At 45.8% G+C, this 18,793-nt stretch overlaps 1 protein-coding gene across 1 annotated transcript in view; it reads left to right on the forward strand.

The window, feature by feature from the left end:
- Positions 1 to 2,600: 2,600 nt before the first annotated feature.
- The window catches only part of LOC124788133 (Kazal peptide Pr13a-like), a 94,244-nt gene continuing 78,051 nt past the window's right edge, over positions 2,601 to 18,793 (forward strand). The window contains exon 1 of the mRNA XM_047255275.1: positions 2,601 to 2,697. Within this exon, the coding sequence (XP_047111231.1) occupies positions 2,655 to 2,697 (43 nt within the window). The 5' untranslated portion in view covers positions 2,601 to 2,654. The remainder of the gene's footprint in view (positions 2,698 to 18,793) is intronic.

Genomic DNA, 18,793 nt, shown 5'->3' on the forward strand with positions numbered 1-18,793 from the left:
ACTATGGCAATTCCAGCAGGACACTGCGACACCCCACACATCTAGGATTGCTACAGAGTGGCTCCAGGAACATTCTTCTGAGTTTACACTGCCGCTGGCCACCAGACTCTCCAGAGATGAACATTATTGAGCATATTTGGGATGCCTTGCAACGTGCTGTTCAGAAGAGATCTCCACCCCGTCGTACTCGTAGGGATTTACGGACAGCCCTGCAAGATTCGTGGAGCCAATTCCCTTCAGCACTATTTCAGACATTAGTCGAGTCCATGCTACGTCATGTTGCGGTACTTTTGCGGGGTCGCGGGGGCGTACACGCTATTAGGCAGGTGTGTCAGTTTCTTTGGCTCTTCAGTGCATTTACAATAGTGACTGTTGACGATATACAGGGTGGTCCATTGATAGTGACCGGGCCAAATATCTCACGAAATAAGCATCAAACGAAAAAACTACAAAAAACGGAACTCGTCTAGCTTGAAGGGGGAAACCAGATGCCACTGTGGTTGGCCCGCTAGATGGCGCTGACATAGGTCAAACGGATATCAACTGCGATTTTTTAAAATAGGAACCCCCATCTTTTATTACATATTCGTGTAGTAAGTAAAGAAATATGAATATTTTAGTTGGACCACTTTTTTCCCTTTGTGATAGATGGCGCTGTAATAGTCACAATCGTATAAATACGTGGTATCACGTAACATTTCGCCAGTGCTTCGTGGTACATTACCCGTGTTAAAATGGACCGTTTACCAATTGCGGAAAAGGTCGATATCGTGTTGATGTATGGCTATTGTGATCAAAATGCGCAACGGGCGTGTGCTATGTTTGCTGCTCGGTATCCTGGACGACATCATCCAAGTGTATGGACCGTTCGCCGGATAGTTACGTTATTTAAGGAAACAGGAAGTGTTCAGCCACATGTGAAACGTCAACCACGACCTGCAACAAATGATGTTGCCCAAGTAGCTGTTTCAGCTGCTGTCGCGTCTAGGACGCACATCAGTAGCAGACAAATCGCACGAGAATCGGGAATCTCAAAAACGTCGGTGTTGAGAATGCTACATCAACATCGATTGCACCAGTAGCATATTTCTAGGCACCAGGAATTGCATGGCGACGACTTTGAATGTCGTGTACAGTTCTGCCACTGGGCACAAGAGAAATTAAAGGACGATGACAGATTTTTTGCACGCGTTCTAGTTAGCGACGAAGCGTCATTCACCAACAGCGGTAACGTAAACCGACATAATAGCACTATTGGGCAACGGAAAATCCACGATGGCTGCGACAAGTGGAACATCAGCGACCTTGGCGGGTTAATGAATGGTGCGGCATTATGGGAGGAGGGATAATTGGCCCCCATTTTATCGATGGCAATCTAAATGGTGCAATGTATGCCCATTTCTTACATTATGTTCTACCGATGTCACTACAAGATGTTTCACTGCATAACAGAATGGCGATGTATTTCCAACATGATGGATGTCCGGCACATAGCTCGCGCGCGGTTGAAGCGGTACTGAATAGCATATTTCATGACAGGTGGACTGGTCGTCGAAGCACCATACCATGGCCCGCACGTTCACCGGATCTGACGTCCCCGGATTTCTTTCTGTGGGGAAAGTTGAAGGATATTTGCCATCGTGATCCACCGACGACGCCTCACAACATGCATCAGCGCATTGTCAATGCATGTGCGAACGTTACGGAAGGCGAACTACTCGCTGTTGAGAGGAATGTCGTTACACGTATTACCAAATGCATTGGGGTTGATCGGACATTATTTTGAGCATTTATTGCATTAATGTGGTATTTACAGGTAATCACGCTGTAACAGCATGCGTTCTCAGAAATGATAAGTTGACAAAAGTACATGTATCACATTGGAACAACCGAAATGAAATGTTCAAACGTACCCAGGTTCTGTATTTTAATTTAAAAAACCTACCTGTTACCAACTGTTCGTCTAAAGTTGTGAGCTATATGTTTGTGACTATTACAGCGCCATCTATCACAAAGCGATAAAAGTGGTCCAACTAAAACATTCATATTTCTTTACGTACTACACGAATATGTAATAAAAAATGGGGGTTCCTATTTAAAAAAAAAAAAACGCAGTTGATATCGGTTTGAACTATGGAAGCGCCACCTAGCGGGCCAACCATAGCACCATCTGGTTTCCTCCTTCAATCTAGACAAGTTTCGTTCTTTGTAGTTTTCTCATTTGACGCTTATTTCGTGAGATATTTGGCCCGGTCACGATCAATGGACCACCCTGTATACGGGAGAAACTGGTAGCTGGTAGGATTAAGAAAATATTGCTATAATACGGGAGATCCCTGAAAATACGGGAGAGTTGTACTCAGTACACACTTGCAGCCTATCCTAGCCTGGCAAAGCAGCGCGCCTGTTGCCTTCTCCAGCCCAGCTGAGGCCGGTGCGGCAGCAACCCGTAGGGCCGGCCGGCTGTCGGCGGCCGCTTTAGCTGGCTGCGCTCCTTCCGCGCGGCGCGAAGTTTGGGTGGCGGGGAGCAAGGTCAAGGAAGCTCCGCCGCGTGACGTCACGGGCCGGCCGCGGCCGCTTATGTTGGGCGCGCCGAGCGGGCCGCGCCAGTCCGCGGTTTGCAGCCGGAAGGTGCCAGCGAGCTGAAAGCAGACATGGCCGCAGCCAAGGTGGCGCTCTGCGTGCTCGCGCTCCTAGGTGAGTGGGCGCGCCGCCGCCAAGTACAAGCCGGCATCGAGGCTCCGGGGCACACTGCCGCTCCTGTCACATAGTCATCAGTCCGAAGACGAGCTTCACCAGGCTCTCCGTGCCAGTCTCACCTTGTTCAAATCTTGTACATGTGCGTAACTGCTGTGACCTACATCCAATTGAACAGGCTCCGTGTTCAAGCCTTGGTCTCCTAGATTTCTTAGCCCCTCCCCCATACACACATTTTCCTCCATTACCACATTGACTATCCCCTGATGCAGCAAGGTGAGCCTTACCGAATTCTGCCTTAAAACTCTTTTCGTCCCTGTTCAATCGTGACATCCTACATACTTACTCAGGCTACCTACCTAATCTTCAGATTTATTTTGTGGAATCTTCTGCTTTTCCTACTTGAAATGTTAATCGTGCAGGTTTCACTGCAACATATGGCTACACTCCAAAGAAATACCTTCAGAAGACTTAACAAACACTTAAATTTGTTTACAAATAACGGCATTCTGATAACATTGGAGACGTCACCGGTTTTTCAAATGATTGTTTACGCTACATTCACACAGAATTCGAAAACAAATTCCCATGTTGTCCTACTTGTTTTTCGACCTATTTTTCCGCAGTTGCAATTATACAACTGATATAGGTTATATATCATCTTTTGGTACTTTAATAAAAGCCTGAAGACCAAAAGTGTTCCGCTTTATTTAAATCTTCTTCAGTGGTCGCTGTAATAATATGCTTTTTCTTTCAATTCTGTTTGCTAGGATCACGAACGGGTCTTAAGCTTTAACTCACCTACTATTACCATTACTTGCCTTTTTTTTACTACATTTTTTACGTTCTTCTTCACGTATTGGTTAGATTTTTATTCATCAGTACTTTCACTGACACGAAATTACGTTTCGGCCATCGCTGGCCATCTTGAAATCACAACACGGTTGCAGTAGTTCGATCTACCCGCTGAGGAAAATTTATTGCTGAAAATAAACCATTAAAAAAACCAGCACTTGAATTCGTATTAAATGTTACCATTTTCGTCTTTTTTGGGATGATTTTATTGTTATTGCAAGTTTGCATTTTAAATCAGTTTTTAACTTCTGCCATCGTTAGTTACTGTGTTGCCCAAATAGCAAAACTAGTCTGGTACTTTCAACATCTCAGTTCCTAACCTAGTTCCCTCTGTATCACCTTACCTTATCCGACTGTACTCTAGCACCCTTACTTTAATTTTGTTGATGTTTTTATGTAACTTCTCCTTGAGACTCTTATCTATTCCTCCCAATTGATCTTACATGTCATTTTCGATAACTGACAGAATTACAGTGTTATTGACAAATCTCGAAATTTTTATTTTTCTGCGTTAATACCTTTCCTTAGTTTCCTTTTCTGTTTGTTGAGTGTACAGATTGAATAGCATGTTTGAAAATCTCCAAACATGTTTCACTCCTCAATTACTATCTCCCTCTCTTGCACTTCGACTCTCATAATTGTGGTCCGATTTCTACACAGGTTCTATATAAACTTTCGCTACTAGTATTTTACTTCTGATAACTTCCGAATTTCAAAAACTTAATTCAAGCCAACGGTGTCAATAGCTTCTTTTTTTAAAGCTACAAGTCCTATAAATTTGGATTAGTCATTATTCACCCTATGGACGAATTCTCCTTGAGGTCCTTAACTGCTTTTCCCTTTTGTATATCCCTAATCCCTCTTGAAGCATCTTTCATGATTCAGTTTGTTCTCACCGAACTCTACAGCCACTTCCTGTTTCTACTGTCAGTTATCCTCCGTAACTGTCTTTTGACATTTATCCTTTTTAATATCTCCACATTCCTTAATGTGGCTTTCCGTTTCACACTTTCTATTTTCCTCGTTACTCACATCTCAAAGCTGCTCGTCGCTTCTTCATCGATTTTCAGCAATGTATAACAGTATATGCCAACTGAAACACTTCACCGTTTGCTTAATTTGTCCTGGCATAAAGGTCAAACACGTGATGAGTGCTGTCTGGTCTCATCTGCCACAACAGTTTCACACTTTCTATTTTCCTCGTTACTCACATCTCAAAGCTGCTCGTCGCTTCTTCATCGATTTTCAGCAATGTATAACAGTATATGCCAACTGAAACACTTCACCGTTTGCTTAATTTGTCCTGGCATAAAGGTCAAACACGTGATGAGTGCTGTCTGGTCTCATCTGCCACAACAGTAGTGTTGGTGTCATACTACTAATAAACGTTACAACAAGCACGCTCTTTAAGATCAAGCACAATGCGTGTGTGTGCGTGTGTCTAATTTATTATATACAATCTGATTGCACTGTCTTGTTTTGTCAAAATACCGCAGTCCGCCACACACTATTAGGTGGCTTGCGGAGTATGATGTACTCGTAGACGAAAAGAATGTAACATTAAATCAAATTGCCTTGTAGTTAAATAATATTTTCACTCTCACAGAGAAAGCAGTTGTTTTTCCAACGTGCTGCACCTTTCACGCGTATTCTTTGCTTAAGAGAAGGTAGATGATGTTTTTGAATATAGGAAACGAGTGATATCTCTGCTTCGTGGATGGTATTTGCATTGTAAACAAAAGCATCACATCTAAAGCACATGTCTGGAGCTGCAACTGACACGAGGAATTTTATGAAGTGTTTATGTGCCACGTTAGTATGCTTATAATAAATGTGCTGCTTGCACTGAAAGAGTTGTCCACTGCTCTGAAAACGCATAAGGACGAAAATAATGCTAAACGCCGTCTACCGGAACACATGTTAGTTTACATAGGTGTTACACTTCATATCTGATCAAATGCAGGCATGTTAGCATGTTTTAGTTATCCGCAGAACACCTGAAGTAGCACTAAATACTCAAATATTGTTGTCTAGTGCAGCAGCGGGCGACATGCTGTTGACAGAAGCATTACTATAATTAAAACTGTTAGCAACGTACTTAACGTCAAGCTTGCATCTCCATTCGTGTCCACACATTACGCCAACTCGCCACATCCGCTGCGCTTGTGAAAGAGAAAGGAAGGCTGAGGTTTGACGACCCGTCGACGGAAAGTTCATCTGAGATGGAGGGCAAGGTCTGACTGGGAGACCTCTTCATGTGAACCATCCCAGCATTTAACTTAAGATATTAATGAAAATTGAGAAAAGCCTTAACCTAGATTGGTTTCTGGAATTTGAACCTCTCACCTCCTGTATGAGAGTCTGTTGTCTTAACCACTTCTCAATTTGTCTAGTTACGCTGATTGCATTCCAATATGCATTTACTCATCACCGCCCGCTGATGTTTTCAGCTTCCTCGACGTCCTTTATATCTATTCGATACTCACTGCATGGCAAAACAGTGAATACAGGACGAACAGCCGGCCGGTGTGGCCGAGCGGTTCTAGCGCTACAGTCTGGAACTGCGCGACCGCTACGGTCGCAGGTTCGAATCCTGCCTCGGGCATGGATGTGTGTGATGTCATTAGGTTAGTTAGGTTTAAGTAGTTCTAAGTTCTAGGGGACTGATGACCTCAGAAGTAAAGTCCCATAGTGCTCAGAGCCATTTGAATCAGGGCGAACAAAATAAAACTATCCTGGAAAATACCCCGTGCACCTTAACACCGGCAACCAAACTTGGGGCAGATGGTGGTTGGTGGGTCACGTCATCCGTAAACAGCTCTTTTCAATCTGTCCCAGACATGTTCGATAGGGTTCATGTCTGGAGAACATGCTGGCCACTCTAGTCGAGCGATGTCGTTATCCTTAAGGAAGTCATTCACAAGATGTGCACGATGGGAGTGCGAACTGTCGTCCAAGAAGACGAACCTCGCCGATATGGTTGCACTATCGGTGGAAGGATGGCATTCACGTATCGTACAGCCGTTATGGTGCCTTCCATGATCATCAGCGGCGTACGTCGGCCCACGTAATGCCACATCAAAACATCAGGGAACGTCGACCTTGCTGCACTCGCTGGGCAGTGTGTCTACGGCGTTCAGCCTGACCGGGTTCCTTCCAAACACGTCTTCGACGATTGTCTGGTTGAAGGCAAATGCGACATTCATCGGTGAAGAGAACGTGATGTCAATCCTGAGCAGTCTATTCGGCATGTTGTTTGGCCCATTTATACCGCGCTACATAGTGTCATGGTTGCAAAGATGGACCTCGCCATGGACGTCGGGAGTGAAGTTGCGCATCATGCAGCCTATTGCGCACAGTTTGAGTCGTAACACGACGACCTGTGACTGCACGAAAAGCATTATTCAACGTGGTGGCGTTGCTGTCAGGGTTTTTCCGAGCCATAATCCGTAGGTAGCGGTAATCCACTACAGTAGTAGCCCTTGGGCGGCCTGAGCGAGGCATGTCATCGACAGTTCCTGTCTCTCTGTATCTCCTACATGTCCGAACAACATCGCTTTCGTTCACTCCGAGACATCTGGACACTTACTTTGTTGAGAGCCCTTCCTGACAATGCGGACGCGTTCAAACCGCGGTAATGACCTTTTTGGCATGGTTGAACTGCAGACAATGCAAGCTATGTACCTCCTTCCTGATGGAATGACTGGAACTGATCGGCTGTTGGACAACTTCCGTCTAATAGGTGTTGCTCATGCGTGGTTGTTTACATCTTTGGGCGGATTTAGTGACATCACTGAACAGTCAAAGGGACTGTGTCTGTGATACAATATCCACAATCACCGTCTATCTTCAGGAGCTCTGGGAACCGGGGTGACCCAAAACTTCTTTTGATATGTGTGGTTAACTATTTATCTCGACTTGTTGGTACACAACTGTTTTCGACGTTGAACCACGTCCTTACGCTGAAAAGTCTAATAAAAATAGATTAACTTAGTGGCAGTGAAAGAACAGATTACTTTAGACATGTTGTTGAGCCGGCCGGAGTGGCCGTGCGTTTCTAGGCGCTATAGTCTGGAACCGAACGACCACTACGGTCGCAGGTTCGAATCCTGCCTCGGGCAGGCGTAGCTTCAAGCGCCGGCATGTCAGCCTAGAACGTAAGTGCAGAGAAGTCTTCGAGACATCGTCGGTCAATAGTACGCTGACTAGTACGACACCACGACAGGAGCGGCACCTATACGAAGAGTATATAAGCGCCGCTCCAGCCAGCCTCAGGGGCACTAGGAGGGCCGCACTGGAAGACAAGCCGTGACTTGTGATCTATATCCTATATATATGCTTGCATGGAAATTGTATATATCGAGGGACATTGATTATTTGCGTGTCGCCATTTGCGAAAGTTAAGTATTGTCAATTCAATTTAGTGTAATAAACTCCATTAATAAGATTTGCTTGAATGTTGACTAGCTATCCTAAAAAACAGCTTCCTAATCACACTACATTAGACGAGTGGGCAGGATACCACATCTTTTACTAGAAATTATTAAGGCAATGATTTATTCAAGAATATGTGGGCGCTCTTGAAATAACCTAGATTGCAGCTCATGAAATTTACTGTCAGCTGCAGGAAATTTTTGTTCGGGAGACCAGGACAGCAGAGGAAATACACATCAAAACTCGAGCCACCAAAAGCAAAAACTACACTATAGTTTAAGTAAAATTAATAAAAAAAACGCTGATCGTCGAACATGTGGATCTTGGAAGAAACTAAAACATACAGGGTCAGTCGTAAAAGCCTTTTTCAGTCGCATGCCGGCCGCAAGTATGGTAAGGAATTCTTCTGGTTGCGTTACATCCGTCCACCAGAGCCGTTGGATGGTGGTCGGTGCATGTGGACGTGCAGAAGTATGAAATTTCCTGGCAGATTAAAACTGTGAGGACGGGTCGTGAGTCGTGCTTGGGTAGCTCAGTTGGGAGAGCACTTGCCCGCAAAAGGCAAAGGTCCTGAGTTCTGGTCTCGGTCCGTGACACAGTTTTAATCTGCCAGGAAGTTTCATATCAGCGGACATTCCGCAGCAGAGTGAAAATCTCATTCTGGTGCTGAAATATGTCTTTCCAATGCACTCCGCAAGTGGTCGGTGGGATTTAAATCAAGGGAACGGGCTGGCAAGTCTATTTGCCGAATATCCTCTCGTTCAGAGACCTGCTATCTCTGCTCTGTTTGGTGCGGTCGTGCATTGCAACCCATAAAAATGGAGTCAGGGCCGAACGCGTCCCTGAAAAGACGCACGTGGGAAGGAGTAGTGTCACAATGACGCTGACCAGTGAGTGTTCCGTGTTCAGAGATTTGGATGTCTCCCCACATGGACCACCAAAATGATGGATATCAATAAGCCCGTCGAACATTATGCCTCCTCACTTGGACCACCAATACCATCACTTTCGACAATGTTTCTGGGTGCATTACATGTTCCCAACTCTTGCCATATGAGGGTACGTCCAACATTGTCCAACATGATCGTGGTCCTGATGTCATGGTTTGGAGAGGTATAATGTTGCTCGATCGTAATGAGCTCTAAATCTTTGACAACGTTACACTCACCGGTGTGACGCTGTAGTCGTTCCGCGTGTGTTTCTTTTCAGGTGTGCATTCGGTTCTGACTTCATGTTTACATATGAGAATGCTCGGTGGCATCGAAAACTGCACATATTAAAGGTCTTGGAACGACAGAACATTCGGCATAGTGACCTGCCCGTTGTCCCAACCTTCTCACCGAGCATGTGTGGCATGCGTTGGGGAGACATATTGCGGACGTCCACATGCACCAACGACCACGCGAGTGGAGGACTGGACCTCTCTGTCAGAAGTCCTTACCGAACTTGTCGCCAACAAGAGAGCCCGTTGCACAGCATGCATTGCTGTCCGAGTTGATCTCACACCCTATTAAGAACCATGCCCCGCCATTTTAATGTCGAGGGAATCATCATGAACCGCCGTGGTTATATGGTTATCTTTTTCGAATAAAAGTGTCTTTATGTTCGTCTTATTGCGTATTTGTTTCACTTCAAAAAAATGGTTCAAATGGCTCTGAGCACTATGGGACTCAACTGCTGAGGTCATTAGTCCCCTAGAACTTAGAACTAGTTAAACCTAACTAACCTAAGGACATCACAAACATCCATGCCCGAGGCAGGATTCGAACCTGCGACCGTAACGGTCTTGCGGTTCCAGGCTGCAGCGCCTTAAACCGCACGGCCACTTCAGCCGGCGTTTCACTTCACTTCTGCACTATACTGTAGCAGTCTTTCTGAGTATGGCCCAAGTTTCATCGCGCTATGTTACTGACACATCGTGCTGAAGTCACTTTAGTCTTCGAGTTCTGTACACCAGTGTACGTAATTGTACACTTCGACCACAGGCTCTGGCGAAAGCACCGAGTAACTACTGACAAACCCCCCTGATGAGAGCGATTACAAATCAGTTTTGTATACTAATACACAGGAGGTCGCTCTTGAGCTGTGATTTCGTGCACTGCCACAGACTCTGATATTCGCCGTATACTGTCGTTAATCAGCCTGTGCATGATTGACATACTTGGCACTTCACGGAATTTCTAGCTCTCTCTGCCTAATACCCGCTATTGCTGCACCGTGTTATCTTTGCCTGCTCATTGTGCTCAGTGTATATTTCTGCATCGTGCTGGACAAACACTGAATATTCATGAAAGCATGAAAATGACTTACCTAACCCGGGTAGAGCGATATTATTTACCTACCGCCACAAGATTTAAATCAAGCCGGAATGTGAATCCAGATGTCCTGCGAAGTTCTCCTACTAGGTATAGGACTGGCTCCTCTGGGTATAACAGTATCGAAGGAAAAACATACACAAAGGCACACCCACCCAACCCCCCCCCCCCCACACACACACACACTCTCACACACACACTGGCTTCTGTGGTATTAGTTATTCCAGACCATGACTCGGAACTGGGTCTCTTGCCTATCAAGAACAGTTGGTTTAACCAATTAGGCCTTAATTTTTTGTATATCATTTAATGTAAATCTTGGTGGCCGGATGGGAATTTGAACCATCGTTCTCTATAACACGAGTCTAATATCTGCCATTTAGACTTTTTATGTATTTCATGGCCACCCTCCTTCATTTAGACCTCTTCTTTTTCCTCGTCATTTGGTATTTATGGCGATAGTAGTTCACTAGTAAATCAAACGAAATAAGTTCGAGGAAACTGTCCTCTTGTTAGCTGTGACGTCCATCCGCAGGTATGTCATACGAGCAGAGATGAATGGGGATGGGGTTACATCAGTGAAACTGAAACATGAATCAGACCTAGCGGACGCTCAGGTAGTGCAGTTTCGTAATACGAATGTATTCACTTATCGCCATAGTGACAAACACAAACTCAGGGATCGTATTGAATGTTAGCTATATACTGATGTACCAAAACGTTATGATCATCTCATAATAGCGTTGTTGGTTCACAAACAACGCATTACAGCAGGTATACAGCGTTGCATGGATGCGGTAAGTCCTTGGTAAACTTCGAGAGGTATGTGACGTCAGACATTTACGCATACGCCCAGCAATTCCCGTAAATTACAGGCCTATGTTTAATAGACGCGAAGCTGGCGCCCGATACCGTTCCCCTTGTTTTCCTTCTGGTTCATGAACGTGACAGTACTGCCGCGCTTCCCAAACACCAAACTTTAGCAGAATTATAGCTTTACGATACGGACAGTTATCCTGCTGGAAGGTGGCATTGCCGTCAAGGAAGACATCACCCATGAAGTGATGTAGATCATTGTTAATAACGTTCAAGTTGTCTATAGTTGTCATGGCGCTTTCGATTACCACGACTCGTACACAGAAGCCCAAGTGAACGCACCCACTTGCCCCTAATTGTATAAAAAGCTCCCACCCACTGCGGTGTACCGCGTTCGGCTGGTTGGCGGCGTTACCGACGAGACCTGGCGTAACAAGACACGTGGTTCCTCCAACCAGGAGGCACGCTTTCACCGATCCACGGTCTAATCTCGATCATCCCGTGCCCAGTGCAATCGCAACTGACATTGAGTTGTATCAACGTGGGAAACATAGCGGCCCCAGGTTCAGCAATGTGTGCTCAGCTGTGTGCTCCGAAACACTTGTGCCTGCACCAGCGTAGACCTCTGTCGTCAGATCTGCCACGTATCGCCGCCTATCCTGTTTCACAGAGAGGGCAAGCGTACGACCACCACATTCTGTGGTGTAGTCTGCACGACCAACACATTGTTGCGTACTGTTCCACCACTCTTCGACCACTTTCCGTACATGCTAATGACAGTAGCGCGCAAATAGCCGACCAGATTCACAGTTTCCCAGAAGCTCTCTCCCAGGCGCCAGGTCATAACAGTCTGCTCTTTGAGTTATACACGCAGATTGAAGCGAGATTTGAACGCAGTTCTATTGCTCACTACGGTGATGCGTTAACCACTACACCACGCTAGCAAAGTGGTTTTGCACGGACTACCCTAGCACGCCTCTCTCCTCAATCCAAATTCCCGTACATCGTCAGCCCACTTGGTACTCACCCTGAACTCGAACAACATTGCAGAGGTTCTCTAGCTGCATTGGTATAGCACCAGCGCATCGAATGAAAGGGGAATCCTGCCTGAAACCCAGGCATAGCTGTTTAATCAAATGACGAGACCTTTTCAAGTCTCAACCATCTGTGGTATATATGAGCTGAGTGAGGCGACGAATGAAGATTTGTACCAAGGCTAGGATCGAGCCTGTGCAATGCTGTTTCAGTTTATGGGGAATACCAATTGGGCTGAGACGTGAATGGAAATTTGGACGAGGAGAGATGTGTGAAAGGGTAGTCCGTGCAGTTGGGCACAGCCACTGTGCCGGTCCAGTGTACTAGTTAGCGAGCCTGCCTAGAGGGCAGAAGATCCGGGTTCGAACCCCAGCCCCGGTACAAATTTTCATTCGTCAATTCAGTCTGCGTATGTACATCATAAATGTTTGAGACTTAAAAAGGTCTTTGGAACCATATAGTTTCATTTAGTCTGCACTCTGTCAAAGTCGCTTATGTCAATGATTTTCTCTATTTGCGGACCATGTCGTCGCTAGAATATTTCGCCATTCGTCTTTGCTTCACTTATATACCTTCCTCACCGCAAGGCCACCAGGGTTCAAATGGCTCTGAGCACTATGGGACTTAACTTCTGAGGTCATCAATCCAGACCACCAGGAGGTATTCAGTCTTCAGTGGGGTATCTGTCCATGTCAAGAGGCCAGAAACGCGCTGTAGTGGTTTGGGGAGCATCATAATGAACTCGCATTGTTACCTTGGCCACAATTTCATCTGATCAGAATCCGATGGAACACATTTGGGACGCTATCGGACGCTAGCTCCGTGCCCAGAAACCACCGGTCCGTAATTTACGGGAATTGCATGACGTATGTAGACATCTGGTGTCACACACACATACCTCTACAGACCTACTAAGGACTTGTCGAATCCACACCAAGCAGAATCGCTGCTGTATTGCACTCCATAGGTGGACCAACGCGATATTAAGCCGGCCGTCATAATGTTTTGACTCATCAATGGATATCTGAATTATTTGCTCCTCAGTGTACTGTAAAACAGTGGTGTAGGCCTTAAAGCCACTAAACTCCGACGTTAAACACGTGGAGTGAGATACTAGGGTCGGCCGTGGGAGTGGACTTCCGTTATATAAAGCGTAAGATCATCATGTAGCAGAACTGTCGCTAGACGCATATTGCAGCTGTCGTAGTGTGAGACGTTGATAGAGTAGTTCATGTATGTTCATATGTGTGTGAATTCATATGGACCAAACTGCTGTGGTCATCGGTCCCTAGACTTACACACTACTTAAACTAACTTATGCTAAGAACAATACACACACCCGTGCCCGAGGGAGGACTCCAACTTCCGGCGGGAGGGGCCGCGCAATCCGTGACAAGGCGCCTCAAACAGCGCGGCCCCTGCTGTGGTAGACTGGAAATCCAGCTGCTTAGTTTAAAGATGTACATTTGCGACTTGTGTAGAAATATTGTTTCCGCGGCGAAAGATTTCATGAAGAGAAGAGTTTCTGACAAATTGCTGTGCGGGTTCGTCGATTAGATAGCGTCAGGCACACGGAAATGTTATAAACTGTTAAAATGGCACTGGAATCCGAGATTTGCAGTGGTTATATAAATTACTTTAATAGAAATTATTATTGCAATGATTTACTCAAGAATATGAGGGTGGTCTTGAAATAACCTAGATTGCAGGTCGTTTAATTTACTGTCGGCTGCAGGAATTTTTGTTTGAAAGACCAGGAGCACGGTCTCGGCAACACGAAAAGGATAGAAGGGAATACGCACATAAAACGTCCAGTCACCAAAAGCAAAAACTGCATTAAATTTTAAGTAAAATTAATAGAAAAGCACTCTTTTTCGGACATGCAGTTCTCGGAAAAGACGAAAACGTGCAAGGCAAGTCGCAAAAGCCTATTCGAGATGTATTTCTCTTCAATTTTAGAACATTTTTCGTTTATTTTTGCGAGAAGTTTCATCGCCAACATTAATGAGAGTTATGTCACTGGGCTCGTGTTTTTAATCGGCTTCTAATGCCGATAAAACAATTGCACCGTTCCATTGAAACGACGATGCTTGCTTCAAAATCTCAACTGATACCAGAGTAAAGAGGATTAAACACGCAACTAAACTGCGTGGCCCTCTGAGTACCATCATTTTCCGAAAATTTCATTTCAGTGTCTTGAACCGTAGACGAAATGAAGAGGGTGTTCTATCTCACGTGATTTACACTGTTCATCAACGAAGAAAGACACTGTGTAGGTAACTTCGAAGTAATCCACGCAGTATGTTTCTCCATCTATCATTACAAGCAGTAAAAGCTCCATGAGACGTCATGTCATAAATTATATTACCCTGTGTGTTTCACATCTTCATGTATTGTCACGTCATTTTTTAACTGTTTTTTTGTCTTTGATTCCAGGAACTCAGTTCTTTTCAGCCGAAAATCAAAGGAGTTAGTTGAGGGAGGCCGTTGAATTCTTAGCTGAAGTGCTTGTGTAGGGTTTTCCTGTTCTGAACTTTGTCTAATATCTGACGGAAACCAACCCTAAAGCATCATGCCAAGCGGAAGATTGGAAATATTTTAGATGTATTAGTTTTAAATGGCTCCAGTTATTTGGAATATGTAGGAGAACTAATTTATTTGTAGCGAGACCGTAAATTTGCTGAGAATAATTTTTATTTAAGTCACTACTGGCCACTCTTGGCTCCAAGAGCCAGTTTCAAGTGGAGTTGAGTGTCCAAGCTCATGATTATAAATCATACGTTAAGCACCAGTACGAGTGAGAAAATATCTACATCTACATCTACGTGATTACTCTGATATTCACAATAAAGTGCCTGGCAGAGGGTTCAATGAACCACCTTCAAGCTCTCTCTTCACCGTTCCACTCTCTAACGGCACGTGGGAAAAACGAGCACTTAAATTTTTCTTTGAGAGCCCTGATTTATCTTATTTTATCGCAATGATCACTCATGTGATCCCTATGTAGGTGGGTGCCAACAGAATGTTTTCGCAATCGGAGGAGCAAACTGGTGATTGAAATTTCGTGAGAAGATCCCGTTGCAACGAAAAACGCCTTTGTTTTAATGATTGACACTCCAATTCACGTATCATGTTTGTGACACTATCTCCCCTATTTCGTGATAATACAAAACGAGCTGCCCTTTTTTGTGCTTTTTCAATGTCATCCGTCAGTCCCACCTGATGCCGATCCCATACCGCACAGCAATACTCCAGAATAGGGCGGACAAGCGTGAAGCAATCTCTTTAGTAGACCTGTTGCACCTTCTAAGTGTTCTGCCAATGAATTGCAGCCTTTGGTTTGTTGTACCCACAACATTATCTATGTGATCGTTCCAATTTAGGTTATTTGTAATTGTAGTCCCTAAGATTTAATTGAATTTACAGCCTTCAGATTTGTGTGACTTATTGCGTAATGGAAATTTAGCGGATTTCTTTTAGTACTCATGTGAATAACGTCACACTTTTCTTTATTCTGGGTCAATTGCCACTTTTCGCACCACACAGCTATCTTACCTGAATCATTTTGCAATTCTTTTTGGTTATCTGATGGCTTCACAAGACGGTAAATGACAGCATCATCTGCAAACGATCTAAGACAGCTACTCAGATTGTCTCCTATGTCGTTAATATACACTCCTGGAAATGGAAAAAAGAACACATTGACACCGGTGTGTCAGACCCACCATACTTGCTCCGGACACTGCGAGAGGGCTGTACAAGCAATGATCACACGCACGGCACAGCGGACACACCAGGAACCGCGGTGTTGGCCGTCGAATGGCGCTAGCTGCGCAGCATTTGTGCACCGCCGCCGTCAGTGTCAGCCAGTTTGCCGTGGCATACGGAGCTCCATCGCAGTCTTTAACACTGGTAGCATGCCGCGACAGCGTGGACGTGAACCGTATGTGCAGTTGACGGACTTTGAGCGAGGGCGTATAGTGGGCATGCGGGAGGCCGGGTGGACGTACCGCCGAATTGCTCAACACGTGGGGCGTGAGGCCTCCACAGTACATCGATGTTGTCGCCAGTGGTCGGCGGAAGGTGCACGTGCCCGTCGACCTGGGACCGGACCGCAGCGACGCACGGATGCACGCCAAGACCGTAGGATCCTACGCAGTGCCGTAGGGGACCGCACCGCCACTTCCCAGCAAATTAGGGACACTGTTGCTCCTGGGGTATCGGCGAGGACCATTCGCAACCGTCTCCATGAAGCTGGGCTACGGTCCCGCACACCGTTAGGCCGTCTTCCGCTCACGCCCCAACATCGTGCAGCCCGCCTCCAGTGGTGTCGCGACAGGCGTGAATGGAGGGACGAATGGAGACGTGTCGTCTTCAGCGATGAGAGTCGCTTCTGCCTTGGTGCCAATGATGGTCGTATGCGTGTTTGGCGCCGTGCAGGTGAGCGCCACAATCAGGACTGCATACGACCGAGGCACACAGGGCCAACACCCGGCATCATGGTGTGAGGAGCGATCTCCTACACTGGCCGTACACCACTGGTGATCGTCGAGGGGACACTGAATAGTGCACGGTACATCCAAACCGTCATCGAACCCATCGTTCTACCATTCCTAGACCGGCAAGGGAACTTGCTGTTCCAACAGGACAATGCACGTCCGCATGTATCCCGTGCCACCCAACGTGCTCTAGAAGGTGTAAGTCAACTACCCTGGCCAGCAAGATCTCCGGATCTGTCCCCCATTGAGCATGTTTGGGACTGGATGAAGCGTCGTCTCACGCGGTCTGCACGTCCAGCACGAACGCTGGTCCAACTGAGGCGCCAGGTGGAAATGGCATGGCAAGCCGTTCCACAGGACTACATCCAGCATCTCTACGATCGTCTCCATGGGAGAATAGCAGCCTGCATTGCTGCGAAAGGTGGATATACACTGTACTAGTGCCGACATTGTGCATGCTCTGTTGCCTGTGTCTATGTGCCTGTGGTTCTGTCAGTGTGATCATGTGATGTATCTGACCCCAGGAATGTGTCAATAAAGTTTCCCCTTCCTTGGACAATGAATTCACGGTGTTCTTATTTCAATTTCCAGGAGTGTAGATCAGGAACAATAGAGAGCCTATAGCACTTCCTTGGGGAACGCCGGATATTACTTCTGTTTTACTCGATGACTTTCCGTCCATTACTACGGACTGTGACCTTTCTGACAGGAAATCACGAATCCAGTCGCATAACTGAGGCGATATTCCGTAGGCACGCAGTTTGGTCAGAAGACGCTTGTGAGGAACGGTGTCGAAAGCCTTCCGGAAATCTAAAAATATGGAATCAATTTGTCATCCCCTGTAGATAGCACTTATTACTTCATAAGTATAAAGAGCTAGTTGTCTTTCACAAGAACGATGTTTCTGAATCGGTGCTATGTGTCAATAAATCGTTTTCTTCGAGGTGCTTCATAATGTTCGAATACATTATATGTTCCAAAACCCTACTGCAAATCGACGTTAGTGATATAGGCGGATTACTCCTACTTCCCTTGTTGGGTATTGGTGTGACTTGAGCAATTTTCCAGTGTTTAGCTAAGGATCTTTCTGTGAGCGAGTGGCCCGCATCTCGTGGTCGTGCGGTAGCATTCTCGCTTCCCACGCCCGGGTTCCCGGGTTCGATTCCCGGCGGGGTCATGGATTTTCTCTGCCTCGTGATGGCTGGGTGTTGTGTGCTGTCCTTAGGTTAGTTAGGTTTAAGTAGTTCTAAGTTCTAGGGGACTGATGACCATCGATATTAAGTCCCATAGTGCTCAGAGCCATTTGAACCATTTGTGAGCGAGTGGTTGTATATAATTGCTAAATATGGAGCTATTTTATCAGCGTACTCTGAGAGGAACCTGACTGGTATACAATCTGGACCCGAGGCCTTGCCTTTATTAAGTGATTTAAGCTTGGTTTCGCGGGTTACATTGTAAGGAGGCAGAGAGATACTTTTGAGTTGTCCTGTAGTACATCACTGTCAGGATTATGACATCGTGAAGCGTTACGTAACTGGTGCGTCGTGCGTAACACGAGCGTAAACAGACAAAAGTAAAGAAGGAGCGCGTCTTCCAGAAGCGACAAATTCAGTGTACACTTGAGCGGCCAAGGTGCGTTTTCCTCGCGGCTTACACCCAACCGAAAGGTAAACTCATCGCGTCCGTGCTGCGTAGATGGAGGCGCCTGATGAACGCTAACCGACGTTATTTGGTCAACGCGCTACCGTGTATTGACTCGTCAGCGCCACTGCTATTCTGCACGTCGGCGCGGTAGTGAAAATTCCACTCGGCGCGCATAACTTCGTGCCGGGAAAGAAAACGGTCTCAATATCAGTTTCGGATCAGCATTAGTCGAATACAATGACTCGCCCACAGCTAGTAAAGAAAGGGATTGTGTGTAAATTTTTTTCGTTGCCACTAATGCTTAACCATATGGCTGAACACGACCACTGCAACATATTGCAGTAATCTGACAGTTATTTGTTAATTATATTGCCAGTAAGCACTGGGATGGTGCGTAAGTTCGTAACGGTTTTACGTAAGTGGAAACACAGTAGATTCACATAAATCGTTTTTAGCGGAAGACCTTGTTCGGAGCGCATTTTCATTCGGAAAGGGAGT

Source organism: Schistocerca piceifrons, chromosome 1 (genome assembly GCF_021461385.2).
Source record: "Schistocerca piceifrons isolate TAMUIC-IGC-003096 chromosome 1, iqSchPice1.1, whole genome shotgun sequence".
NCBI classification, from domain to species: Eukaryota; Metazoa; Arthropoda; class Insecta; order Orthoptera; family Acrididae; genus Schistocerca; species Schistocerca piceifrons.